Source organism: Delphinus delphis, chromosome 2 (genome assembly GCF_949987515.2).
Source record: "Delphinus delphis chromosome 2, mDelDel1.2, whole genome shotgun sequence".
In the NCBI taxonomy this organism is placed as follows: domain Eukaryota; kingdom Metazoa; phylum Chordata; class Mammalia; order Artiodactyla; family Delphinidae; genus Delphinus; species Delphinus delphis.
The window spans coordinates 10,978,555-11,006,454 of NC_082684.1; the positions used below are offsets into that span (position 1 = coordinate 10,978,555).

At 47.3% G+C, this 27,900-nt stretch overlaps 2 protein-coding genes across 5 annotated transcripts; one reads left to right on the forward strand and one right to left on the reverse strand.

Moving 5' to 3' along the window:
• Positions 1 to 11,045: 11,045 nt before the first annotated feature.
• On the forward strand, positions 11,046 to 12,884 carry LOC132420026 (interferon alpha-inducible protein 27-like protein 2). 3 transcript variants are annotated; one of them, XM_069540408.1, is made up of 4 exons: positions 11,046 to 11,230; positions 11,376 to 11,498; positions 11,979 to 12,140; positions 12,772 to 12,884. In XM_069540408.1, the coding sequence occupies exons 1-4, from the start codon at positions 11,224 to 11,226 to the stop codon at positions 12,864 to 12,866; spliced, it is 387 nt and encodes a 128-aa protein (XP_069396509.1). In that variant the 5' UTR covers positions 11,046 to 11,223; the 3' UTR covers positions 12,867 to 12,884. The 3 variants fall into 3 exon arrangements, with proteins under 3 accessions (XP_069396509.1, XP_059859973.1, XP_059859974.1); XM_060003990.1 differs by having other exon boundaries at positions 11,081 to 11,230; positions 12,664 to 12,884; XM_060003991.1 differs by having other exon boundaries at positions 11,093 to 11,230; positions 11,376 to 11,405; positions 12,664 to 12,884.
• A 10,055-nt stretch (positions 12,885 to 22,939) lies between these two features.
• Positions 22,940 to 24,997, reverse strand: LOC132419432 (interferon alpha-inducible protein 27-like protein 2). Of its 2 annotated transcripts, none has more exons than XM_060003331.1 (3): positions 24,547 to 24,997; positions 23,580 to 23,741; positions 22,940 to 23,057 (listed from the first exon to the last, which is right to left on the reverse strand). In XM_060003331.1, exons 1-3 carry the CDS (start codon positions 24,593 to 24,595, stop codon positions 22,975 to 22,977), a joined length of 294 nt encoding a protein of 97 aa, XP_059859314.1. In that variant the 5' UTR covers positions 24,596 to 24,997; the 3' UTR covers positions 22,940 to 22,974. The 2 variants fall into 2 exon arrangements, with proteins under 2 accessions (XP_059859314.1, XP_059859313.1); XM_060003330.1 differs by having other exon boundaries at positions 24,104 to 24,997.
• Between the last annotated feature and the right edge of the window lie 2,903 nt (positions 24,998 to 27,900).

Sequence of the window (27,900 nt, forward strand, 5' to 3'; positions counted from 1 at the left end):
TGTATACAAGTCTACAAGTGTGGACTTCATTTGTCTTCAATTTCTCTTGAGTAAATACCTGGGAGAGGAATTAAGGGATTGCATTGAATCTATAGGTCAATTTGTAGAGTATTGACAACTTAAAATTCAGTCTTCCAACCCATGAATATGGTTTATCTTTCCATTTTTTAGGTCCCCTTTCATTTCTCTCAGCAATATTTTCTAGTTTCAATGTACATGTCTTGCACATATTTTGTTAATATATCCCTAACTGTTTTACAATTTTGACGCTATTGTGTCATTTTGAAGATCCTTTGATGCTACTGAAGTGTCATTTTTACTTTTCTTTTTAGTATTTATAAATACAATTGATTTTTGCAATATTTTAAGTTCACTTGTTGGTTCTAGCGTTTTTTGTGTGTGCGGATTTCTTAGGACTTGCTACATAAACAATCATGTTCTGCATGAAAAAGGTTTACTTCTTCCTTTTCAATCTTCATGCCTTTCTCCCCACTCCCCCTTTTCTTCATTGCACTGGCTAGGACGTCCAAGGGCAATACTGAATAGAAGTGGTGAAAGTGGACGTCCTTTCCTCCTCCCAATGAGAAGGGGAATGCACCCAGTACAGCAGCATTAAGAATAATATTTGTTGCTGATTTTTTCATAGAAAACGTTTGTAAGATTGCAAAAGTTTCTTTTTATTTCTAAATTGCTTAGAATTTTTAATCAAAGCACCTATTGAGATGAGTATGATTTTTTTTTTCCTTTATTCTGTATATGTGGTAAATTCCTTGATTAATTTTCAAGTGTTGAACTAACCTTATTTGCCGGGATAAACCTCACTAGGTCATGATACAGTCTCTCTTATATATTGGTAGATTTCATTTGCTAATATTTTGTTCAGGGTATTTTCATCTAATTTTTAAGAAATATTGGTCTGTAGTTTTCTATTTCTGAAATGCTTTTGTTAGATTTTGATATTGAGGCTATACTAATCTCAGGAAGTGAGTTAGAAATATTCTCTTTTCCATTTTCTGAAAGTGTTTGTGCAAAACTGGTAGCTTTTCTTCCTTTAAACATCTGATAGACTTCATCAGTGAAGCTATCTGGGCTGGGAGTTTTCTTTGTGGGAATAATTTCAGTTATGAATTAAATTAATTTACTGTATAGAGTTTTTCAGGTTTTCTATCTCTTCTTGGGTCCGCTTGTTAATTTCTCCGGGAATGTGTCCGTCTTATTTATATTGTCAGATTTATAGGCATAAAGTTGGTTTTAGTATTTCCTTCTTATCCTTTTAATGTCGTGATAACTATTCTTTCATTCTTGATGATCGCAGTTTTTGTTTCCTCTCCTTTTTTTCTTGATCAAGGAAAACGCTAGATAGAGTTTTAAAAAATGTTTTACTAAAAAAAAGTTGGGTTTGTGCATTTTTTTCCCACTGTTTGTTTTCTATTTCATCGGTTTCTGCTATATTTCTTTCCTTCCACTTACTCCGGATTTAATTTGCTGTTATTTTAAATCTTTTTTTTCTAATATGAACATTTAAAGCTGTACAAAAAATATTTCTATGTACTAATCAGTTGCATCCCACACATTTTAGTGTTTTATCTTCATTCAATTCAAAATATTTTCTAATTTTATTTGTGATTTTTTAAATCTGTTCCATAGATTACTTAGAATTGTGTTGCTCTTTTCCCATATATTTGAGAAATTTCTAGATATCTTATTGTTATTGATTAATAATTTAACACCTTCATGGTCAGATAATGTGCTCTGAAGTTTTTCATATTTATTTTATTCATTTATTTATTTGGTTGCACTGGGTCTTAGTTGCGGCAGGCGGGCTCCTTGGTTGCAAGACGTGGGCTCCTTAGTTGCAGCACATGGGCTCCTTAGTTGTGACATGTGAACTCTTAGTTGCAGCATGCATGTGGGATCTAGTTCCCTGACCAGGGATAGAAACTGGGCCCCCTGCATTGGGAGCTCAGAGTCTTAAACACTGCACCACCAGGGAAGTTCCAGTAGGTTTTCAGTCTTTTGAAATTTATTAATATTTGCTTTATGGCCCAGTATATGGTCTATCTTGGTGAATATTCTATATGCCTTTTTATATAGTCTGACAATCTCTGTTTTTTTACATGAAGTATTTAGTTCATTGATATTTAAATAATTATCAGTATGGTTGGGTTTAAGACTACCACCTTGATTTAGTTTTCCATTTGTCCCATATATTCCTTTTCCCTTCACTCATCCTTCTCTGGCTTACTTTGGATAAATTAAGTATTACTTAGGATGTCATTTTGTTATTCAATTAATTTTTAGCTAAGCCTCTGTCTTGTGTCTAGGGTTTTTTCCAGAAACTAAAAATTTATTTTAGATATCTTTGTCCACAGCTCTTTGATGACTTTAAAGCAGGGGTTGGTTAACAGTCCAAATCCAGCTCACAACCTGTTTTTGTACAGATCATGAGATATAAATGGCTTTTATATTTTTAAAGTATTGTCTTAAAGAAGAAGAAGAATATGGGGCTTCCCTGGTGGCGCAGTGGTTGAGAGTCCGCCTGCCGATGCAGAGGACACGGGTTCGTGCCCCGGTCCGGGAAGATCCCACGTGCCGCGGAGCAGCTGGGCCCGTGAGCCATGGTCGCTGAGCCTGCGCGTCCAGAGCCTGTGCTCTGCAACAGGAGAGGCCACAACAGTGAGAGGCCCGCGTACCACAAAAAAACAAAAAAAAGAAAAGAAGAAGAATATGCAACAGAGACCGTGTATAACCTAAAGTATATTCTCTCTGGCCCATTAAAGAATATTTGTGAACACCTACTTAAAAAAAAAAAAAAAAAAAAATATATATATATATATATATATATATATATATATATAGTTGTTGTTGTTGCTGTTTATCCATTGACTTCTTGTTTTTCAGCACTAGCAAAGGCTTTTCACATCCTACATCTTAGCCAGAAACAGAACTCCTTTTATTGTGGTTGTAATTTGTATTTCCTGGATTTGGGATGATGCTGCACATCTTCTCACATATTTGCTTATTTGAACAGCCTCATTTTGTGGATTCTTTTGAAGCATCTTGCATGTGTTTCTATTTGATTGTCTGCCTTTTTATTGGTTTGTAGGTGTCACTTATCTATTCTGGATATCAGTTATTTGTTATATGTGTGGCAAATATTTTCTCCCACTGTGTGACTTGACTTCTTACTCTTCCAGTGGTGCCTTTTGTTGAATAAAGACTTTTAATTTTAATGTATTCAAATTAATAACCTATCCTATATGGTTAAGTGCTTTTAGTGTTTGGTTTAAACTATAGTCTTTTTTTTTCAATTTTATTTAATTTATTTTTTTATACAGCAGGTCCTTATTAGTCATCCATTTTATACACATCAGTGTATACATGTCAATCCCAATCCCCCAATTCATCCCACCTCCACCCCCACCCCCCTGTGTTTTTCCTGCCTTGGTGTCCATACGTTTGTCCTCTATATCTGTGTCTCCACTTCTGCCCTGAAAACTGGTTCATCTGTACCATTTTTCTAGGTTCCACATATATGCGTTAATATACGATATTTGTTTTTCTCTTTCTGACTTCCTTCACTCTGTATGACAGTCTCTAGATCCATCCACATCCCTACAAATGACTCAATTTCGTTCCTTTTTATGTCTGAGTAATATTCCATTGTATATATGTACCACATCTTCTTTATCCATTCATCTGTCGATGGGCATTTAGGTTGCTTCCATGTCCTGGCTATTGTAAATAGTGCTGCAATGAACAATGGGGTCCATGTGTCTTTTTGAATTATGGTTTTCTCAGGGTATATGCCCAGTAGTGGGATTGCTGGATCATATGGTAATTCTATTTTTAGTTTTTTAAGGAACCTCCATACTGTTCTCCATAGTGGCTGTATCAATTTACATTCCCACCAACAGTGCAAGAGGGTTCCCTTTTCTCCACACCCTCTCCAGCATTTGGTTAAACTATAGTCTTTTTAAACTATAGTCTTTATTTGCAAATTCCAGGAACTCAGAGAAGACCCAGTTGGCACTACTCAAAGGAGACTAAGAGGGTGACTGGTATACATTTGAGTTTTAGGTTATCCTTGAAAGCAGCTTTTGTAAACAGTAAGACTATTTGTGGCTTGGGTTTTTTAATTAATATTGAATTTATTAAAATAACAAAATTAAAAGCGAATATTCCTGTTTTTAAGGTTAATTAAAACCTTAATATTCTGTTTATGAATCTAAGAGGACCTTTACAACTTATTGATCAAATTCCCCTAAATATTTTATGTTGCCTATATACTAACATAACCAAGTTTCTTTCTAAGTTTGTGTATATTATGTAATCAATTTTCTTTTTAAACACTGCATTTGTCTCTAACAAGCATAGCTATCCCATGAACTTTGGTGAATCTTATAAATTTAATAAAATAAATTTTTACAATTTTGAACTTTAAGTTTTCCTTATAAAATTGGTTTAAAATAGAATAATTTTCATCGTTATAATCACAAGATTAAATCTCTTGCTGAAGCACACCATTAAAATTGGGATCATGGGCTTCCCTGGTGGCGCAGTGGTTGAGAGTCCGCCTGCCGATGCAGGGGACACGGGTTCGTGCCCCAGTCTGGGAAGATCCCACATGCCACCGAGCGGCTGGGCCCGTGAGCCATGGGCGCTGAGCCTGCGCGTCCGGAGCCTGTGCTCCGCAGCGGGAGAGGCCACAACAGTGAGAAGCCCACGTACTGCAAAAAAAAAAAAAAAACAAAACTTGGGATCATAACTCTAAAATGGCACATATACCAAATTCTTATGCACAAGTTAAATGTTCAATATGCACTAATTATTCTTAAAATGAATGCCCAAAATATGAATAACATTGGTTGTATTTATTTTATTTTCTCTTTAAATAGTTATAAACATTCCAGGTTTTTTAAGCTACTGCCTAAGATGTTAGTTTTTAACTGGGATGGTACTGCCGCCTAGGGGACATTTTGGAAAATTGCTGGCATGTTTTTAATAGTCACAGTGATGGAAGGATGTTCTAGTATTTAGCCTACCCGGACCAAGGATGCCTGACATCTGAAATACACAGGACGGAAATGCACAACTAAAAGTTATCCTTTAAAAATTTCAAAGGTCCCTTCACATAAGCAAAAAACTCGTAAGTATCTAAGCCTAGAACTTCACCATGTTTTACCTGCAAGTATTTTTTGCATAATTTTAATACAGATTGAATTTTCTAGGAATTGCAATTATCTTGCAAATCGGGGAGACATTGTACTTTGATTTGTTCTGGACTTTACCGAGAGTTATTAACCACTTCAAAAAGTTGTATCATAGTAGCAATGTCACTTCTTGACATGGTACTTGAATCAGTCTGTATGTGCAGCTGTCACATGCATGGTGATTAGATATGGATCTATGAATGTATAGGTATATGTCTTAAGCCCTTGCTTCAAAGTATCAGCTATAAAAAAAGTGTTCATAATTTTTAGTTGAGTAATTATATTAACCTAAATCTAAACTTAAATGGATGCAAACAACTGATTCATTTTATCTTCTGGTATAATAGTGCTTGGTCACATACATATTGAAATATACACTTTTTAATTATAAATAGATTCCTTTTACTTCTCTTTCGTATTACTTTTTTGGCAATGTATTGTGTGTAGCTAGATGATGTTACCTAGGAATTCCATTTCAGGACAGTAGAGATCATTACAAAGTATTTTTAAATGTTTACAAAAAATACATAGCACTGGTTTAACGATTCTGATACTGCTATGCTATACACTGGAACTGAACAATTAAGTAAGTGGATGACAGGTGGAGAGGGCAATGTTTTTCCCTATTGGAGTGGGAATTAAGATAAAGGAAGAGAGGTTAGAATGACCCATGAAGTGATGGATTAGACTTGGAGATATCAGTGTGAACTCATGTCTGACTCAACATCAGTACACATAGAAATATTTACGGATGTGTGTACATATATGGGTTAGCATACATACCTATATTTCTTTGACCTGCAGCTGAGAGGACGTAGAGGCAATGATAACCCAGCAGCAATGAGCACACCTAGCTTGCAGATGTTGCTGTCTAATACCATGCTCCAATGAAAGAAACCAGGGCTCCAGTTCTAGGACTGGGCCAAGGACTATGCAAAATATTTCCTGGAGCATCTTATAGTGGCAGAAAGTAATGAAGTGCTACACACACACACACACACACAAACACACACACACACACACACAATGGTGAGGGCATGTCAAAGAGACACAGAAGTCAACTGAGAGACACCCAGTGGCCAAAGCTGGAAAAACTTGAGCAACCAAATAATTAAGGTAGTATTGGATCATGCACCAAAGTATAAAATAAATATTAATGAGTCCATACTGATATAAACAAATGATGAAATTAATAAGTAGGGGAGAAGAGCCAAATCTCCTGGGCATAATTCCAAATAATTCATGAAGATATGCCATCCTCAAAGAGGTGAGGCGTCAACTCCCATTCCTGAGATGTCGGCTGCAGTGATTTCCTTCCTTAGAGGATGGTTTGGAAAGGAATGGGGGAAAGTAGCTTTATGGCGGAGACACCTGACAAACACTACCTCAGCCAGGTGATCAAACTCAACATTGTCAGTGGAAATAATCAAGAAGCAGTCTATAGTAGGAACAGAAAAGAGTTCTATTCAAGCCAAACGAAGGACTATAGTGCGGGAAATACAGATTCAAGAAGCACTTGAGTTGTGTTCTGCCGGACTACAAAATGGGGGAGGCCTATCTAGGCAAAAAGCACGACGTGACGTAAGCTGTTTGTCGAGAATTAGGATTGGGATGGACCTAGAGTCTGTCATACAGAGTGAAGTAAGTCAGAAAGAGAAAGACAAATACCGTATGCTAACACATATATATGGAATCTAAAAAAAAAAAATGGTCATGAAGAACCTAGGGGCAAGACGGGAATAAAGACACAGACCTACTAGAGAATGGACTTGAGGATATGGGGAGGGGGAAGGGTAAGTTGGGACAAAGTGAGAGAGTGACATGGACATATATACACTACCAAACATAAAATAGATAGCTAGTGGGAAGCAGCCGCATAGCACAGGGAGATTAGCTCGGTGCTTTGTGACCACCTAGAAGGGTGGGATAGGGAGGGTGGGAGGGAGGGGGACACAGGAGGGAGGAGATATGAGAACATATGTATATATATGGCTGATTCACTTTGTTATAAAGCAGAAACTAACACACCATTGTAAAGCAATTATACTCCAATAAAGATGTTAAAAAAAGAAAGAATTATGATTGGAACTGGCAAGAAGTAAGGGTGTTTCTTAAGCAAGAATTGGTTGGGGTCCAACCAATTGCATAGTTACCAGGAGAGACCTTGAGACCACAAGGTGGCAGCTGTTAGCTGTTAGCAGATACTGTTTTGAGAATGACTAGTGGTGTCCTTGAGTTGGATACACTTCAGAAAATTCAAGTTCTCAGTGATGCAGGAATGTGTCTGGAACCACATCCACAATGGCCAGCCGGATCCATGTTGGATGCCTGAACCACAGTTCAACATCTTGTCAGAACAAAGACCGAACATGAAACATGACAGGGGTGCATTCCTAAGGTTTCAAAAGAGACAGTCTAGCACGTGCACATGACCTTGGTGTCTAGTTGGGGGAATCTCATCTTCAAAGGAGTACTAGCATTGATGTCATGGGAAGGGGGTAGGCATCCATCCATATCTTCAAGGTGGACATTCTAAACAATCGGGTATAACTGCATTCTTTTTGTTGTGGTGGTTAAGGCAGATGTACAATGGATATTTGACAGGCCGTCCTAGTTATCATCATAAAGTTCAAGCCAAATCACATATAAGCCAAAATGACTTCCCCATACCTCAATATGTGAAAATGTCTCCCATCAACATCAACAGTTATAAGTCAAGCATGTACCTTTGATATGCTGCGATGAGAATCGCAATTTACCTCTGTGACCTTCCTCCCCAAAACTCATAACTCAACTAATCATGAGAGGGAAAATTCAGACAAATCCCAGTGAGGTAACATTCTCCAAGATACCTGACCAGTACTCCTCAAAATTATTAAGGTCATCAAAACAAAGGAAAGCATGAGAAATTGTCACAGCCAAGAAGAACCTAAGTAGACATGAAGACTAAATGTCATGTGTTATCCCGGATAGGATCCTGGAACAGAAGGACATTAGGTTAAAAATAAGGAAATCTGAATAAAGTATGACTTTGATAATAACATGCCAACATTGGTTCATTAATTGTAGCAAATGTACCCTATAATATAAGATGTTAATAATAGGGGAACTTGGGTGCAGGGTATATTTGAACTCTCTGTACTATCTTTGCAATTTTTCCTTAAATCTAAAATCTTCTTTAAAAATAAAGTTTAGGGCTTCCCTGGTGGCGCAGTGGTTGAGAGTCCGCCTGTCGATGCAGGGGACACGGGTTCGTGCCCCGGTCCGGGAGGATCCCACATGCCGCGGAGTGGCTGGGCCCGTGAGCCATGACCGCTGAGCCTGTGCGTCCGGAGCCTGTGCTCCGCAACGGGAGGGGCCACAACAGTGAGAGGACCGCATACCGCAAAAAAAAAAAAAAAAAAAAAAATTAAAAAATAAAGTTTATTTAAAAATATGTAATCCTTGTACAAAGACAACTACAAAACCTTACACAAGGATATGGAAAAAGAATTAAGTAGAAAGACTTATCATATACCTTGATAAAAAATCACTTTTGCAAAAATGTTTCTCCCGGAATATTTATTCAAAAATTTAGCTCAATTTCAATCAAAACAGCAAAAAAAATTTTTTTGAAATTAAAAAAATTTCATCTGAAGAACTAATAGGAAGGAAGAGCCAGAAGATTTTTTTAAACCTAAATGAAAATGAACACAGATATTAAATATTAATTATTATTATATATTATATTATATTATTTATTATATTATATTATAACATAATATAATTATATTATGTTATAATATATATAATATTATATATAATATTAATATTAAATTTATAAACATTAAAAGTGTGATCTTGTTGCCAGAAAAGATAGCTCATTGGAACAGAATACAATATTCCAAAACAGGTATACTGGCATATATACAAGTATATGAATATTGAATATAAGGTTGGAATTTCAAATCAAAGAGGAAATAGAAGATGATTTAATGAATAGTGTTGGAATTTAATAAATGGTGTTTATATCTGAGCTGGTTGTCTAAGACATACATAGATATGTAAAGTACCCTATATGTACCAAACTAGATTCCATATGGATTAAATAATTAATTTTAAAAAGTGAAAAAAAAAACCCAAAATACAGGTGATGATGTATCTGATAGCTAGCAGAAATAGCCTTTTTAGGCACACGAAGGAAAAAATAATAAAGTAAAATGTTGGCACATTTGCATAAATATTAAAAACTTTTCTGTGTTAAAAAAAAGTCCCCCTACCCCCTCAAAAAAAAAAAGTGATGAACTGGAAACAAAACTTTGCAATGTCTATGAGAAAGGATTAAAGTAGTTAAATATAAATAAATTCCTATATATCTGTAAGGAAAAAAAGTAACACTGCAACGGAAGAAAGGTCCAAGAATACTAGAAGATAATTCACAAAATAAGACTGCATAAGCCTAAGTAACTTAAAAATGGTTTAGCCTGATTAGAAGTAAAAAAGAAATGTAAATTAAAGTGTCATCATCTTCCACCTTCCATCAGCAAAGGTCTTTTTTATTTTAATGACAAAGCTAACTGTTGGTTAGGAGTAGAGAAAAATAGATCCTCTCTCATACTTTTGGGGGGAGTGTAAACTGATGCAATATTTTTGGAGGACAACCTAACAATGAAGTATCAAGTGGCATAAGACTTGTACAGTTTCTGACCCAGCAATTCTTCCTCTAGGACTATATTATCAGAAAATACTTGTGAACCGTGATGTAAGCACTTCAAGCCAGGATAACTTATAGAGGAAAAATAAGAATTTAAACCCTTAAAAAGGGAGTCCTCCCTGGTGGTCCAGTGGTTAAGACCTGGCACTTCCAATGCAGGGGCACCAGTTGGATCCCTGGTAGGGGAACTAAGATCCCACATGCTGCGCTGCCAAGCCAAAACAAAAAGGCTGGGAGTGGGGGGAGGCGCGGACTGATACATTGAACTATAGTTTATCCCCAGGACAGAATGTTTGATGACAAGCAAAAATCGTGTTGAAATTATACAAAAAGGCAAATGTTTAGGGACGGAAAACTGATCATAGGCCGCTACGGCCGGAGCTCAGGGAGGGGTTGATGAGGAAGGAGCATGAGAGAATTGGGGGATGGGGGAGATGGGTGATGAAAACGTTGTGTATCTGAGCCGGTGTTTCACGACTGTGAAAGTTTGTCCAAACGCATAGAAAAGTACACTCAAAAGTTGAGCTTTGGGACTTCCGTGGCAGTCCAATGGTTAAGACTCCACCCTTCCATTGCCCGGCGTATGGGCTCCATCCCTGGTCCAGGGAAAGCAGGGCGGCCAAAAAACAGTTGAGTTTTTCTCTGTGTAAATTATACCTCAATAAATTTAACTTAAAAAAATTCTGTTGAAGGATATTAAACAGCCTGGGGAAACAAAAACGGCCGATTAAATAAAATGAGTAATTTACAAAGTAGTGTGCAAGTGTGATTGGAACTTGGAGGTGAGGTTACACATTCAGAGAGTGACGGAGATGGGGCGGTCCTAGCGAAATAGCCCGGAAATGCACCAAAATCTACGACTGTCTCCCTCCGGAAGTGAAATTAAATTTTCTTCTTACGTTCTGTTTTTTGTTTTGTTTTGTTTTGTGGCGAACAACTCTTCTGTCATCAGGGGGCAAAATGTTACAACTTGGAACCCCGGTCCGCTTGCAACGGCTTTCAGGTGCTTTAGGGCTCTTTTCCTTTCGGTGGAGCCACCAAACAAGAGAGAACCACCCGGGGGGAGCCAGCAGAGGCGGCGCCGGGAGGAGAAGGACTAGGGGGATGAAGGCGGGAGGCGGGTAAGACCGGCGAGTAGCGGTGGGAAGCGGGATGGGGGGCGGGCGAGCAGGCGCGCAGAACGTGCGTTCCTGCGTTTTGCTGGGGTCGAGATGCTGCGAGACGCCGGTCGCGTCCCTAGTGGTTCTCCAGGAAATAACAGCATCTCGTGGAGCTTAGTCATTTCCTGAGCTCAGCTGCTGCGAGGAGGGCGTCACCATGATAAGTAAGTTTCTCTTCCCCATCAGGCTGGTGGCCTGGGCAGGGGGCGGGCCTCCCAGACCCCAACCCACGGAGGGCCAGAGGACTCGCTTCTTTCCCTCACTCCCTCAATCAACTCTCTCTCTCTCTCTCTCTCTCTCTCTCTCAAGAACGGGCAGCTGCTGCTGCGATAGGAGGAGGTGACTTTCCTGGATCCCCACATCGCCAGGCCTTCAGCTGGCCTGGGTCCCAGGGTGGGAGGGAGGCCTTAGAGAGGTGGCGCTGCCGGGCGTGTGAGAGCTGGTCCGTCAGCCCCCCTCCGCTCCGGGAGCCACGCGGGTGAATCTTAGGGGCCGAGAGCCGTACTCGCTCGGAAAAGGTCACCGCGATCCCCGACGTAGCTGCAACTCTAGTCCTTATATGTAATGAGCATGTAGAGAAGATTTCATTTGAAACGGGGTTTGCTGCTAAAAACAGCAGTGGTTTATTGGTTTATTTCACCTCTACATTTACACAGACACAAACCTGAAGCCCAGGGTGGGGTAGTGACTTCCCCGTAGTCACCCAGCAAGTTAGAGACCCAACCAGGGGCCTACTCTAACCTACTGTCCCAAGCTGGCTCCACAGCCCCATCTTCTTTACCTTGGGACCCCTCTCCAAGCGGCTGCCTCCCGTCTGCTCCCAGCAGACAGTCCCCAGAAACTGTCAAGGAATTCCTAAGGGAGTCCACTCCCCTGAGCCCACGCCCCGACCCAGCTCCTCTCCCCCTACAGCCCTGGCCGTGGGGGCTGTGCCTGTGGTGCTGGGCGCCGTGGGCTTCACTGGGGCAGGAATCGCAGCCTCCTCCTTAGCGGCCAAGATGATGTCAGCGGCCGCCATGGCCAATGGGGGTGGAGTTGCCGCCGGCAGCCTGGTGGCCACTCTCCAGTCCGTGGGTAAGTGTCCGGGCGGGAGGAAGCGGGGAGGGTGTGACACAGCAGCACAGGATTCAGCCCAGCGGCTAAGCCGGAGGGAGGGCCTGTCTGCTTCCTCCAGTTTCGTGGGCATCAATGTCCCTGGTCCTTTGCCTCTGCCGCAGTGTCCTCCCTGAGTCCTGGGTGAGGTTTGGGGTCAGGAGGGAAGCGGAGCGGTGAGGGTGTTCTGGAAAAGAGAAGGAGGGAAGGAACCCAGGATATGTGATAGCTGGGCTCTGGGTCTAGCCCTACCCAAATCTGACACCTGGGTGGCCTAAGCAGGTCCCCTCCCCTCTCTAGGCCTCAGTGGGACCTGTAGCTCTTGGGGTCTGTGGCTGACTCTCCCTCTGTCTCTCATTTGCCATGAATTCACCCCCTCCCTCTGTCCAAAGCAGAGCCCTGGGGGATTCAGGACCCAGGGGAGGCATCCAGGTGGGATCTCTGGGCCTCAGGCCTCCTGAGGGGCCCCAGCACCCTTCCTGTGCTCACCCTCTGTCTCCCACAGGGGCAGCTGGACTCTCCACATCATCCAACATCCTCCTGGGCTCCGTCGGATCAGCTTTTGGGGCTTTGCTTGGAGGTGCAAAAGCGGCACCTTCTTCCTCTCCTCCAGGTGGGCCCAGAGCTGAAGGGGACCAGCCAGGAGAAAACGTACCCCAAGTCGAACCTCCAAAACTCCCACTCGGTTCCGAGAAGCATGAGAAATAAAGATCATCTGCAGATGCACCTGCCTGTCTTTGTTCCTTGCAGCCCTGGGGGGTTGTGAGTTGTGAATTGGAAGTTTGGAGTTCTCCCCATCCTCCCAACCTGCCTTGTGGTAGAGGGGCAGAGGGGGGTGGCAGGCTGATCGAACACAGACTCACTTGGCAAGAGGCTCCGGTTGGTCCCCATCCTACAGGGGATGGGCTGTATAACCCAGGGCCATTTGTGCACCATCGGTGGGTCTCAGTTTACCCCTCACTCAATGATGGGGTCGACAAAGCTTCCTAGGGAGGCAGAGGTGAGGGGTAGCCAGGATGCATATCGAGCCACTGACCCCAGAGCCCTCGGCCCTTGCTCATTAATGGGCACCAGACATCCAGAGGTGAGCAGGACCCTATACAAAGTGCTGTGGGGAGGCTGACATGCAGACCACCAGGGCAAGGACAGGACAGTGTGCCAGTGTTACAGTGGGGCTCTGGGCACCTCGAGAGGAGGAGATGGAATCAGGAATGGTCACTACGCTGTGTCTGGAAAATCGAAAGGCAACTGGCATTCACCAGTTCCTTCGCGGCCGACAGGCGTTCCTGGTGTCCCCTAAGACTCCATTCACCTTCAGAGTGAGGTCTCACTTCCTTCCAGAGTGGCCTCATTTTCTGGAGCCTTTCTAAAGGATGAGATATCAGTTCTAGCACTTCTGCTTACACCTCCAATAGATAGTCTTGAGGAGGCGTCCAGCGTGCAGGCGCTGCATTCTGTGGGCCACTCGCCGACCTATCAAGAAGGAAGAGCTGCTTAGGATACAGGAAGCTGGAGAGAGCGTTACTCCCACCCGACAATAAGAAAAAGCCGGAAAACCTACACAAGCGTAACTTTCCTTGAACCCCTAAGAGAGCTGAAGAGGCAGGGCCACCAGATGGCCTGAATTCTCAGGGAAGTCAGGTGCCTCCAAGGAGAGCACTGAGCCACCTGGGGCAGAGCACAGGAGGGAGGTGCAGCCAGAGCAGGCAGTGCAAGTTCAGCTAAAAACCTTAACTGATCGCTCAAGGGCAAGGATGGGCTACCATGAGCGCAGGGAACTCTGGGAGCTACAGTCACAAGGATGGATGCTTCAGGCCAACCTTAAGGTTTTTCTCCAAGGACCCTCTGGGTGCTCCCGAGGAAGACTGGAGTCAGGAGAAACTTCCTTCACTGAGGCAAGACTGGCGGAGGGGAGCTGCAGCCCTACCCCCTAGGGAACAGAAGCCTCATGCTGCTGGGGGAAGGGCAGTAAACTCTGCAGCCTGCAGAGCACAGGTGAAGGTCAGTGTAGATGGGAAAGAAAAAGGGAAAAAAACCTCTACCTCTGAATTTGGGGTGTTAAACTTTCCGGGGCTCACACAGTAAGGATCAGTCCACTACTAGGGAAGCAGGGGGAGGGGAACGCTTCTGAGAAAATCCCGCCCCCAGGCCCAGGCCTACAGCGCCTGCGCAGACTGAGGCCGGGTGGGACCACAGAGAACACTTTTGCCCTTGCCGCCAGGCTAGCTAGTGACAAGCAACAGATGTTTACACTGCGGGTGGAACAGGCGTGCAGAGACCCTCTCCAAGATGCACAGACCAAACGGAAGCCTTTAGCCAAGGGTTGAGCAGACACTGAGAAAAATCAGCCTCCACCGCAAGCCCAGGGAACCCTAATTGGAAGCTGGTGGATCACAGACAGCAGCCATAGCAACAGCAAAGTCCAAACCCAGATGAACTCCTGATAAGATCGACCTCCCATGTGCAGGTCCTGGATAAATACTGTTCACCTCTGTCTCTACTGAACTTGGGCAACAGACACTGTCGGAGCCTAGCCCGTGTCCCCCGGGCATGTGTCTCCCAGTGTCCGCCTGCTGTTCCCACTGCCAGGCCCCACCCCTGAGGCCTACAAGGCTGGCTGGAGGTGTCAGGTGTTGGTCCCCCCCAGAATAGCCCTCAGCCAGTGATGGATTTTAGTTGGGGGATAAACCACCCCAGAGGTCTGCAGCAGGAGTCAGCCTCAGTTGCCCCCAGTGCAAACTTACTAATGGGCCATTTCTCAGCTGCCTGTCTTTCCCTGTCACCCCCCATTTCCCTGTTGGTGCTCTCTGGGGTCACCTCCCAAATTAACTACTTGCACTCAAATCCTTGTCTTGGGGTCTCAGCCTAAGACAGCTTCCTGCCTTCTGCTCAGGCCCCACTCAGGAGCCCAGGGGTCTGAACCCAGACAGCCACAGTGCTCTCAGATTACTCCTGAAACCTGCCTATTTTCAGCCTTCACCCATCTCCTTCCATCAGGATGAGGCACACACAGGAGGCTCCACAGTCTGTCTCATGGTGACCTACCAGGTCAGGACCCCAGACGGGCCCAGATCTGTTGGAATCCCAGCAGAGAACACAGTTCAGCTTTGGGGCTGGTCCCCAACTGGCCTACCCTGCACAAAGCCACAAGCCAAGGGCCTTGAGGGAGATCACTCAAACCAGTGGACAATCCCTAAGTCTCTGCAATTTGTCAGGGAAAGCCTGGCACAATTTCAGTTTGAAAAATGTTCCTTCTTAGTTTCCTTTTCTGCTGGAAAATCCCTGTTACCAAAGTCACTGATGCCAAAAAATATTGACTCTCTGTGCAGGACGCTGAAAAGAAATACGGAGACAGAGTTTTGGAGGAATGAGGAAAATGGCTTTAATCGTTGCCTGGCAAAGGGGGTAACATAACAGGCTAGCACCTCAAGAACTGTGCCCCCTTCCCTGGGGAATAGGGAAAGGTTATATAGCCCAGGGCTCGTGGTCTGGGGTAGGTGATAAGGCTCAAAGTAATGAAGGTCTTTCATTCCTTTTCTTCTGCAAATTCATGGCCAAAGCTGGTGTCAGCTCAGCAACCAGGTCTGGTGTCCCTGAAGTTATCGGCCCCGACCTTCTTTCTTTCTTTTTCCTTTAAATTTATTTATTTATGGCTGTGTTGGGTCTTTGTTGCTGCACGTGGGCTTTCTTTAGTTGTGGTGAGCGGGGGCTACTCTTTGTTGCGGTGTGCTGGCTTCTCATTGCTGTGGCTTCTCTTGTTGCAGAGCATGGGCTCTAGGCCCGCGGGCTTCAGTAGTTGTGGCACGTGGGCTCAGTAGTTGTGGCTCACGGGCTCTAGCGCGCAGGCTCAGTAGCCGTGGTGCACGGGCTTAGTTGCTCTGCAGCATGTGGGATCTTCCCGGACCAGGGCTCTAACCCATGTCCCCTGCATTGGCAGGAGAATTCTTAACCACTGCACCACCAGGGAAGCCCCATGACCTTCTTTCTGATATGAAGAGTGCTTTGAGGGAGTGTAGGGGGAGAAGAAATGCCACGTGCAAAGCGTAATTCGTATGGAGTCAGAGAGTAATCAGCCTTGTGAAGGACACGTGTAGCTACAAGTGTGTGTTAGTAGTAACAGCTAAAGAATAACCAAGATTGCTTAACTCTTTCAGGCCTGTTTATGCTGTTTCCCAAGCCTGTTCACTGTTTCCTTATTTTCCTTGGCAGAAAAGCCTCTTTTCTATTTCTGCTGCAACAACATTCGAGAGAGTCTGTCCATGGCTGGCTGGACAAGAGTTGTAATTGTTGAACTACTCTATCCCCCACGCCAAATCTCATCAATTTGAAATTGATTCATTATGAAAATTATTTTATCTTCCTGAACACAGGCCGACTGCTTGAGAAGGCAGCTGGGACAGAGTGGGTGGGCAGCAAGCCAGGTAAAGACTCCAAACCTCCTGGAAATAACCCGCAAAGTAAATGCGAGTTATGGAAAGATGCCCGTCTTCAATAGCAGCAGGAGTTAGGGGCTTTGGATCATCTCTTATAGGTGCTTTCAACAACGTCTATGAAAACAGGGGCAGCAGTGTTGCCTGTCTTGAAATAGTGTGCGGATTTTATGTGGTGAGTCACGGGCAGTGTCTTAACCAGAGTAAATATATTTTTAATGTTATTTACTTTGATCCTCTTGTCCCAGGGCGTTCAGAATTGCTCTGTGGGTATTTAGGTTGCCCCAAAGTTGTCCCGGAAGTTGCTGTGGGGACTCAGGAGGACAGACGGTGGGGCTCCTGGGAAACAGAAGCCCTTTCCTCCCTCCCCCAGCCCAGGTGCCATGGATGTCCTGACACCTTGGTCTGCATCCCTTCTGGGCCCGCTGCACTCCCCCCACCTCTGTTTTCCAGCCTCAGACCAGCCATGCGGCCCCCTTGGTCCCTCGAGTCTTTCAGGGGGTGGGTAAGCCAGTGGTGAAGCTGCACTTCTGTCAGAGGGTGAGTGCCCCAGGGCCGAGGGTGAAAGGTGGGAGAGGGCCAGAGACGCGGGGGGTTAGTCTGCTTCCCATTTATGTCTGAGGTCATCACAGATGTCCTATGACAGGCTCTGTCGCAGGAGCGGCTCTTGTCAACTTCGGGACCGTGTGTGGTCTGGATGAAACTTTCATTGGGCCTCCCCTTGCCAGGTGTCAGAACATGAGCATTTCTTTTCTTGGGCTGGTAAGATTCCCAAGAAGAATCTTCCTCCTTCTGTTTTGGATGTTATAACCTGGCTGCAGCGTTCTGGTGCCTATCAGTGAAGAAGACTGAGGGTCTCAGCACTTGTGTGGAGACTGTCATTCTTACTGTGCAGCTCCTGGTGCCTCCTGGCCCAGAGACCAACCTCACCAAAAGTAAACCTCCAGGCGTCTGCTGGAGGGGGCTACCTGGGGGTCTGCCTGCTTCCTAAATAGACATCCAGCCAGCCCTCTTGCTGCCAGTCCACCTTAATGCCAACCTCCAGTAGCCACTCCAATGGCCGAGGTTCTGGTGGTCCTAAGGGCAAGGTTGCCTCTTTCTCCCCTTCCCCCCACTGACACCTTAAGATTCAGCTTTCTCGGGACTGCTAAGTGGAACCCCGTGTCCAGGTGATTTCTGGCTTCTAAATTGTGTTACTCTCATCTTCTCTTCCTGTCTCTTTGTTGTTGTGGATTTAAGCCTTTCTTTAGTCCTTTACTGTTATTTTAGTGGGATTTTGAGAAGGAACAGGTAAAAGCAACTCTCTTTGTTGGATTGATTCTTCTGCTGCTTGCAATCAAAAGATCCCCCCATGTTCATGAAAATCTACGTTTGCTTGTTGTAAAAGACGCCCTCTTGGCTTAAACAAGAGAAGTTTCTTCCTCTGTTACTTGGTTGTGTAAGTGTCTCAGCTGGAGGGGTGGTTCTGCTCAGGGAGGCCCAGGCTCCTGCAGTCTTGTTGCTCTGCTTCCTTAAGGTGCTGCTGTCATCTGCAGGGTGGAAGATGGTCACTCCCCCACCTGCAGCAGAGCCCATGGGAAAGGGCCAAGGGGCAAGGCGGACTCACCCACTCCCCTTACGTGCATACCCAGAGAGTTGCATACTTCAGTTCCACTCACATCCCACTGGCCAGAACCCAGTCTGGTGAGCACACCTTCCCACAAGAGGACTCGGAATGCAATCCTTGGCTGGGAATCATGCACCTGGCCAAAAATCAGGGCTCTCTTCATATGCACCAGAAGGAAAGGGTAGGCATCGGGTGACTGCTAGCAGCCTCTGCCACCCTGATGAAGACAGGAATCTATCCTAGGTTCCCCACAATGAGAGTTTGCCTCTGCCTCCCCGTGTCCTACTGAAACTGCACAACTCAGATGGGACTCAAATCCAGCTACAACTGAGATTGGGACTTGAACCCACGGGCTGGGACTCTAATCCACACGATCTTAATTAAGATCGCACACCTGGTCTCAGGACTTAATGAAGCTGGGGTCCTTTATGTTTCAGCACAGAAGGAATTCAGCAAGAGGCAAAGTGATAGGCAAGAAGTGGATTTATTTAGAGAGAGACACATTCCATAGACAGAATGCGGTCTGTCTCAAAAGGCAAGAGCAGCCCTGGGAGAAGCACACTCCACAGACAGAGTGTGGGCCGTCTCAGAAGGCGAGAGGCCCGGAAATACGGGGTGGTTAGTCTTTATGGGCTGGGTAATTTCATAGTCTAATGAGTGGGAGGATCGCTCCAACTGTATTCCAACTGTTTTGAGGATTATTCCACCTATTTGGCCACTGCCCAGTATCTGCCCTTTAATGGCCTCAGAACTGTCACGGTGCCTGTATGTGCGTCACTCAGCGTGCTGATGTATCACAGCGAGCATGTAACGAGGCTCCAGGTCTACTGGAAGTCGGATCTTCCACCCTTTGGGACCTAGTAGGTGTTGGGGAAGTTAACAGGCTTGTTCAGGCTTCAGAGGCCATAATAGGCCTTTGACTAAAAGAAGACCCTGAAAGGAACTACATGCCGAACTGCTGGACTACGTGCAGGTCAACAGAAACAGCGCTAACAAGTCTTCAGAACCAACAGATAAGGAAGGGAGTAAGTCACGAAGCTCCCTCGGCCTAGGGAATCTGGCCAGTTCCCAAGGATCAGTGAACATTCTGAGACTTACACTAGAGAGCAAAACATTTCTGATAACAGCCAGAGCTGCATATTTGCACATAAGCTGGTGATTATCAGCTTGCGGCTTGGCATTAACAGCAGGACTCCTGGGCGTCCCTGGTGGTGCAGTGGTTAAGAATCCACCTGCCAATGCAGGGGACACGGGTTCGAGCCCCGGTCCGGGAAGATCCCACATGCCGCGGAGCAACTAAGCCCATGTGCCACAACTACTGAGCCTGAGCTCTAGAGCCCGCGAGCCACAACTACTGAGCCTGCATGCCACAATTACTGAAGCCTGCGCGCCTAGAGCCCATGCTCTGCAATAAAAGAAGCCACCACAATGGGAAGCCCGTGCACCGCAACAAAGTATAGCCCCTGCTCATTGCAACTAGAGAAAGCCTGTGCACAGCAACAAAGACCCAGTGCAGCCAAAAATAAATAAATAAATTTATTAAAAAAAGAAAAAAAGAGTACAGGATTCCTTTGAGCAGTACTCTGAAGCCTCACCCACGGGGTGGATGCGCTGCTTGGGACCTTCCAGCTGGGACTCCAGATCGCTGTTCCAGAGACTTCCCAGTGTTGCTTGGAGCTGGATGTAGGTGTTTCTCCACTTTGGTGATGTCTATACATTTATTTCTTGCTATGTTGCTTGTCCTTATGCTGTAACTTACTACTTCCAATCGGGACTCCGGATGGTTATTCAAGGGACTTCCCAGCCTTGCTTGGATCTAGATGTAGCTGTTTTCCCAATTTGGTGATTGTAAATTCATTTATTTCTTACTATTTTGCTTATCTTCATGCTACGATTTATAACTAGCCTAATAGACTTTCTTATCTCTTACTTAATTAAGTGTAGAGTGGTTATTTTGCCAACAATCCTCCGAACCTGAAACCTGAGAGTAAGTCTCTCAGCAAAACAGTAGGTTCTAACCAGTTTGTGTTGCGTCCTCCATGGCTGTGTCATTCTTTTAAACGTTGTGCCCTGCCCCCTTCCCTCCTGTTTCACTGCCCTGCAGCACACTGGGCCCCTGTGTGCAGGAACATGGTGATCAGTGGATGTGCCTGGCTTCTGACACTGGGGACTCCTGAGAGCAGGCAGGGACCCCTGGATCCACAGGGGCAGGGTGGGAGCCAGCTGAAGCCAGAAGTTTCAGGAATCCTGGGGTGGCCAGAGTATGTTCAGCCAGCTCCTGAGTGAACAACCTCAGCTGGGTAGAGAGAGAGGGGGAATCAAAGCTGTATTCGTTTCCAGTCTTGTGTAATAAATTACCACGCAATCAGCAGCTTAAAATAACACGCTTTTATCATCTGATAGTTGTCAGTCAGAAGTTCAGATGGTCTTGACCTTCCAGGAAGGTGGTCTCCATCCTTCCAGATCCAAATCAGAGCAAGTGCCCTTCTTGTGGGAGACTCGGACTTGTAGCTAAGGCGGGGCTTTTGCCCTTAGCGCCAGGAGGACCCTCGGAGGCTCTAATGAAGGACTTGAAGTTAGAGCATTATTTTGGGAATGTGTGCATTTTGGGGGGAAACGTTCACAGCTTTTCTTAGATTCTCCAAGACATCAAAAAAATGGCGGAAAGAAAAAGAATCAAGTGTTGAATTAATTACTCCCCTAAGGAGTTTACTCCTATGGTTGGGTACAACGATGCTTCACTGACCTCACTAGGAGCCCCTTGAGCACACGGATGAGGTAACGTTTAAAAGGTCCATAAAACCAGACTCACAAGTTTGGTTCTTGTTGGAAACTGAGATCCTGCCAGGCTGCTGATGGCATCTAGGACAGGGTGTGCAGGGGTGTAGTGTTAGAGGAACCACGGACCAAAACTGCCCACCCTGGCCAGGCAAGATAGTAGCCACTTGCATGAGTTATCCTACAACAGGAGGTCCTGGTAAGGACACAGAACTAACAAGATATCACTAACCAGAAGAATTCAAGAAAGGTCAAAAGGAGAGAGGATTCGCCCATCCATGTGTCCTGCCAACCTCCCAGAATCCTTCTCACTGGAATCCATCCTGGCTGAGCAATGGGCACGCCACCAGGAAGGACCCTGAGTCAGAATGATTGGCCAGAGACGATCCAGAAGCTAACCCCATTACCGTAAAACCTGAGACTGCGAGCCACGTGGCAGAGTAGTTCTCCTGGGTTCCCTAACCCTCCTGCTCTCCCCCCGGGCGCCCCTTCCCAATCAAGTCTCCTGCTTTGTCAGCACGTGTGTCTCCTTGGACAATTCATTTCCAAGTGTTAGACAAGAGCCCACTCTCGGGACCTGGAAGGGGTCCCCCTTCATGCAAAATAGGATCTGTGGTAGGGTCACGGTCACGGTTGAAAACCCTCTGGTGTTTCTCCAAAACCCTCAGATAGAATCCAAGCTCTCCTTCCCCAATATGCTTGCTATGGTCTGAATGTCTGTGTCCCCCCAGAATTCAGAAGTTGAAATATTAACCCCCAAGGTGATGGTATAAGGAGGAGGAAACACTGGGAGGTGCTTAGATCATGAGGGTGGAGCCCTCATGAATGGGATTAGTGTCCTTCTAACAGAGGCCACAAAGAGCTCTCTTTCCCCTTCCATCATGTGAGGACACAGTGAAAAGACAGCCACCTAGGAACCTAAATGTGCTGCAGCCTTGATCTCGTGACTTCTCAGCCTCCAACACTGTGAGGAATAAACTTCTGTTGTTTATAAGTCACCCATTTTATGGTATTTTTGTTACAGCAGCCTGAACGGACTAAGACACTGCTGTGACGTGCCTTCCCTCTGGGCACCCCCAAGGCCCTGGTCTGGTCTCTGGTGTCATCAGAGGGCAACATCAATGGCTGTCTGCCTGTTGGTCCACCCACGCAGCAGACCAAGAGTGCTACCTAGGAAAGGCCAAGTTTCCTAGCGCACAGCCCAGTGCCTGACCCACAGCTCACGCTCAAAGAGTTTGTGGAAAGGAGGAGTGAATCAACATGTAAGCGAATTTTCTGATGTTCTGGGATAGATCCCATCCTGGTGATGAGAAGTTTCTACAAGACCTTGTACTGGGGGGTGAAGGATATTTAGGGACCATGGTCCTGAAGCAGAAAGATCAGAGTCCTTGATAAACTAGATTTTCTTTCTAGCTGTTGGGGGAAAAAGGCCAGGGCGCTGGACTTTGACTTTGGGAGGAAACAGTGACGTCCTGGGGCCGTTGCTTTCTGAGCCTCAGCCAGGCCACTTAGGAAATAGCCATTGCATATGCAGAGGGTAGGAGTGGGGTGCGTGCAAATGAGGCTCCAAACAGGATGCTCCCTCCCCTTCCATTCCTGACTCTGCACAGGAACTGAGCCAAAACACCCGCCCTGGCTGGGACCTTTGAGGTCTTTCAGACCAACTCCCCATATAGAGAGGGCCGAATGCAGGCCCAGAGCGGAGGTGACCCACCCGGGGTCACACACAGAGTCTGAAGCTGGGCAAGGACAGGTTCCAGGCTTCACCGTTTGACTCAGTCCATCTCTGGGCACCCCGACACCATGTCGCTCTAAAAGAAGTGAGCCTTCCCCCACCCCGACTTCAGGCAAACAAGAAGGAAGGGATGCGGAGGGGTTGCAACAACTCATTTTTATTTCTTATTTTCCTCTGGGGGTGCAGCGTTTGGTCCCTTCCTGCATCAGGCTGGCGAGCAGGGCACTACCTGGTCCTCTTCTCTGCAAAGGGAGTGACAGGGAGCTGTCACAAGCCCACCACGAGGGACACAAGGGCGAACCCAGTGGATCCCAGGAGGACTTTGGGTGACAGGGAGGGTCCACCTGATCCTGGGGGAGAAGCAGAGGGTGAGTAGAATGGGACGGGCAGGCTGGGGCAGCTTGTGGGGCAGAACCATAGGGTCCGAGACTCCAGGGCCTGTCAGGAGAACCTCAGGCCCAGAGATCCCACCCAGAACCCTTCTCTGTTTCCCCAACCCCCAAGGATCTCTGTTTGGGCAAGGCTGCTGCAAGCAGGTACCCAAAGGCATGAACTCCGGTGGTGAAACCGAGTGCTGGGAGCTGCCTCTCTCTCTCTGGGGAAGAAGGCTGAGCCCCAGGTGGGACAGAGACGCCCCAGCTAACTCAGAAAGTCTGCTTTGGGCAGAGCCAGCCTGAGCCGAGCACACCCTAGGCCAGGGCACCTTCCCCCAGCAACGCACCTGCTTCAGAGACCCAGAGAGAGAGTGACCACGGAGGGTGAGACCAAGGCACAGGCAGACTGGGGCTCACCAGGGCTAAGGTCAGGGCTGGATGCTCTGAGGCTCTTGTCCTCCCTCACCTTCCACAGCAAGCCCCATCGGGGACACTCACCCACGGACTGGAGAGTGGCCGCCGGGCTGCCGGCGGCAACTCCGCCCCCATTGGCCATGGCGGCCGCTGACATCATCTTGGCCGCTAAGGAGGAGGCTGCGATTCCTGCCCCAGTGAAGCCCATGGCGCCCAGCACCACGGGCACAGCCCCCACGGCCAGGGCTGTAGGGGGAGAGGAGCTGGGTTGAGGGGGAGATGGACACGCTCCCACATCACACACGCAGAGCACATCAAGCTTGGGGGACTTCAGGGAGCCTGGAGAAGGGGTAAAGCCTGAGCTTGGGAGAGATTCCAGGCCTGGCCCGCAGTCAGGAGGCGAGGGCAGCACAGCTGGTGGGGAAAGCGGAGGGGAGGGCCGCGGGGTCACCGGGGCGGGGTCAGGCCTCTGATCCGCAGCAGGACCTTCCTCGGGAAAGGCCTCAGTTTCTGCCTTAGTAAAATCCTGGAACTACGTTGGGGGCGGGGCGGAGGTTTGCAAGCTTCTTGTCTTCGCTGAGGACATCTTTAATACAAGCAAATCCTACCCAGGGCCCAGCATAAAGCAAGGAGCACGTTCTGAGCCCGGCTTGGATCCCAACTCTGGGTCTCCACGGCATCACCGCAGAGCAACTGGAAGCCAGAGTCGCTGAGCCAGTGGCTTCTCCTTAACACACCTCCTGGGTCCAGACTGTGCGCGTGTCTCATCCTACGTAACCCTCACAGTAACCCTGAATGGGCAGCCTTGGCCTGATTTTCACGAGGAAAGCTGAACCCAGAGGAGTTCAAAGCCACAGGGCGGAGGCTCAGCGAGGAGGTTGGGCCCCTGCTGGGGCTGCCTCTGTGCCACACGGAAGCTCGCCATTTCCTCACTGTAGCGCCTCCTCCGCTACAATGCACAGGAAGCCTGGGGCAGGTGCAAGGCCAGCGGCTCCCCAAGTCCCAGGGCCTGGGGATGGACGAGGCGCAGGTTTCCGCGGCAGAGACTTACCTCCTCCCGCCACAGCTGCAGCAGCCTTGGCTGGAAACAGAAAGAACATTCTGTGAGTGGATCCACACTGGCTGCCCCTCCACTCCCTGAGCCCACAGCCCACCTATGGGGGGCCTTCCCCAGGCTGGGAGACACAGGAAGGAAGGACCCCTGCCTGCTTCTTCCTGAGCCACAGCCCTGAGCGTGACAAGGGCTGCTGGGTAGGCGGGTGACCTGTTCTGAGTGGACCTGCATGCGTTGGCCTAGAGTAATCTGGAGACGGGGTTTGAGGGCCTTGTTCCAGAAAATCCAACCATCAGACAGGGGTTTTGTTGCGTGTCTTTTTAATGTCTGCGGACTGGTTGCTTGGGGGTTGTTTGTGGGAAGCACAGAAGTTCTTTTTTCTCTCTGCCTTCCTAGCCAGGTTTGGTCAAAAAAAACACAAAAAACCGTACAGATTTGGGAAGGAAGGTGTGCCGCTGCAGCCCCCTTCACAGTGAATGCGGGACTCTTGGCAAAGTAATTTAGGGCGTGGTGGTTTGACTGGGGCAGGAAGAGGCGAAGTGAGTGTCACGCCCTCTGAGCCGGGATGTTAGTTCATCTGAAATAGGGTTGGTGTTTTCGGAGTGTGTGTCTTGGGGGGTGGGGGCGGGGGCGCGTTATATAACCTTCTCCTTTCGTCCAGGGAAACCTCTTCGACAGCAGTAAATCCTTGTGGAGAGGTGTGTTTCATTTTGCAGGACCCGGCTGAAATCAGGGCAAGCACTGCTGAAGGCCTGAAGGCTGCTTGAGAACAGTGCTGGGACGCATTGAATGTTCCTGATTCTCCAAGGCCCCACCTGTTGCCCCTTCCTCTGGAAAGCTGACCCTGACCCTCCCAATCAGAACCATCCTTGATCCCCTGTGGCTGGAGCCGCTCACAACACTGGCCCATAGTTGCCTGGCTCCCCAACGCTGAGAGTCCCTGGAACTCCCCGGCAGAGGTCTTGGTCTGCAGCAGCCAGTGGGGACCAGTAGTTCTAAAGCTAGCAGGGTGTGCAGGAGTGAGCTCAGCCAGCTCCCCAAGAAGAGAGCTTTGGGGTGGCAGGGAAGGAATTAAAGAGATTAAGGGCTATGAAAGCTAAACCCTAAGTGACCAGTGGGCCACCTGGTGGGGGTATGGAACCAGAGACTCAAGAATCAGGAGCCCAGTTAAAGGGTATTTGAGGCTCAGCATTATTGTTTGGGAGGAGAGACGATGCCAGGCTGGCCAGCAGCTTGGCGCACCTGGGCCCCAACACACAGACGGCCCAGGGGAAAGGGTGCTGTCTGTCTGATGGCCTCCCTGCAGGGCTCCCCCAGTGGACATCTCCGGGTGGAGGAGCATGGCCCTTCTGGGCTGTTCAGAACCTGCCCTGCCCTGAGCCTTCCTCCCAGGCTCCGGCGCCTGCATTTCTGTTCTACTTCCTGTCCCAGGCTCCGGAACAGCTACCCACCCCACCTCACCTCCCAGCCCAGGGCCCGTGGACAACGCTCCCTTCATTTGTAAATAAGGGGCAATATCATCTTTCTCTGGGGTTGTTATGAGAATTAAATGAATTGATAAATGTCAACTGCTAAGCTTAGTGACTAGGATACCACAGGGTTTGATCAAATTCAGCTGTTCTGATTCTTTTCATCTTATGAATCGTTTCTCGTAAGCTGAGGAGTCCTCATATTTCTGACCATAAGGAAGACTGCCAGCTTTGGCCCAGGTCTTAACTTTCTTGTCATACTCCCATGTGCTGGGTAGGTGTCCAAGGAGGGGTATCTATCACCCAGGGCCAGTTATCTCCTAGTGGGAAAGCGGTCAGGGCCGCAGCAGGGCATCCTAGCAGGTAGGAGCCATTCAGCGTCCCCAGCAAGGATCCCAGGGTAGATGTGGCCCCAGCCAGGGCAGCGTTGGATGACAGGGTGAGTCTTAAGAACAGAGGGTGATGCACAGGAGTCAGAGGTCAGAGGTTGGGCAGTGGTTGGAGGCTGTGTCACCGCCCACAGCCCCCAGCCAATTCCATCCTGTACAGTTTCTGTTGGCAGAGGTGGGAGGACCCCGGGGGTCCACCCTTGGGGCAGAAAGTTGAACGGTGGCGGATGCACACTGGAGCACTTTGCAGCGATTGAAAGCAAGGATTAGAAGCTCACCTATCGACCCTGAGGGATCTCAAAAACATAGCTGTCAAGTGTGGAATAAAAGAAATAAAATGAGATATACAGTACACTCTTCTGTATGTAAATTAAAACACATCCAAACAAACAGCGACACCCATTTTACAGAAATATATACGAAAAACAGATACACGTTCAACATGTTAGAAAGGCTGACTTTCTAATATGAGAGGGGGAAATTGCAGGCAAAAGGGAAGATAAACAGCGAGAATAAATAAATAAAGCCAGAAAGGGGGCTTTCAAGAACTAATTGAAGAAAATGGGCCTGAATTGAAGAATTTTGTTCAAATCAACGCTCTGGATCTGAGATCCATCAGGACAAACTTACGAAAGGCTGGTTGGACGCTTAGGTAAAAACCTAAAGGAGGAGAATTCTGGTGGTGAATCCTGGGGAAGTGAGAGCCAGAGAGTGGGCCTCAGCCGCAGGGTCCCCCCTCTCTAAGAAGGAGAGGGCAGGGGGCCCAGATCCCCTGTGCCCAGGGACCTGCCTCCCTCTGACCCCTCTCAGAAAGAAAGCCAGGGCGGACACCCAAGGGGAAGGACAGGGGAGGGAGAGAGACTGAAGGTGATGCTGTTGTCCCCTCCCATGGGTCCTTGGGCAGGACCCTGTGCCCTCCCTAGCCCCCAAGCCAGCTCCCACCAGTCCCTGCAGGAACACTTAGCCAAGGAAGTCCTGCCAAGACACCTCCAGAGGCTGCCCCGCCCACTTTGACCAGGCTCCCTGCAGACAGTATCTTGGAAGCCAGGTTAGAGGCTAAGAGGACGGCACTGGTAAATTCTATGGCATAGAAATTGACCGGCACCCAAACTGCTGAAACAGTGGAGCTTTGATGGGGAGATGAGGACACCAGAACTGGGGTCACACCCACTGCCCTTAAAAATCTCAAGGGGCTCCAAGGGGTAGAGAGGCTGCTCTGAGCTTGTGGAAGATGCAGGCCTGGGAAGGGTCCAAGATATGGTACGGGGGTTACAGAAGGACCTGTGTGAGGGGAAGGTGGGGAGGGGGCTGGAGGGAGATTTTACTTCCCGAGGTGGGCTGCTTCCCTCCTCCTGAAACATAGATTTCTAGAACTCCCTTAGATCTCCATGGAGTAATTTAAAATGTGCCAGAATTAGGAAATCAGAACGAATTACGTTTTTAAGGCCTATACCACGGTCGGGCTGTTCTGGGCTCCTGTTCTCATGCACTCT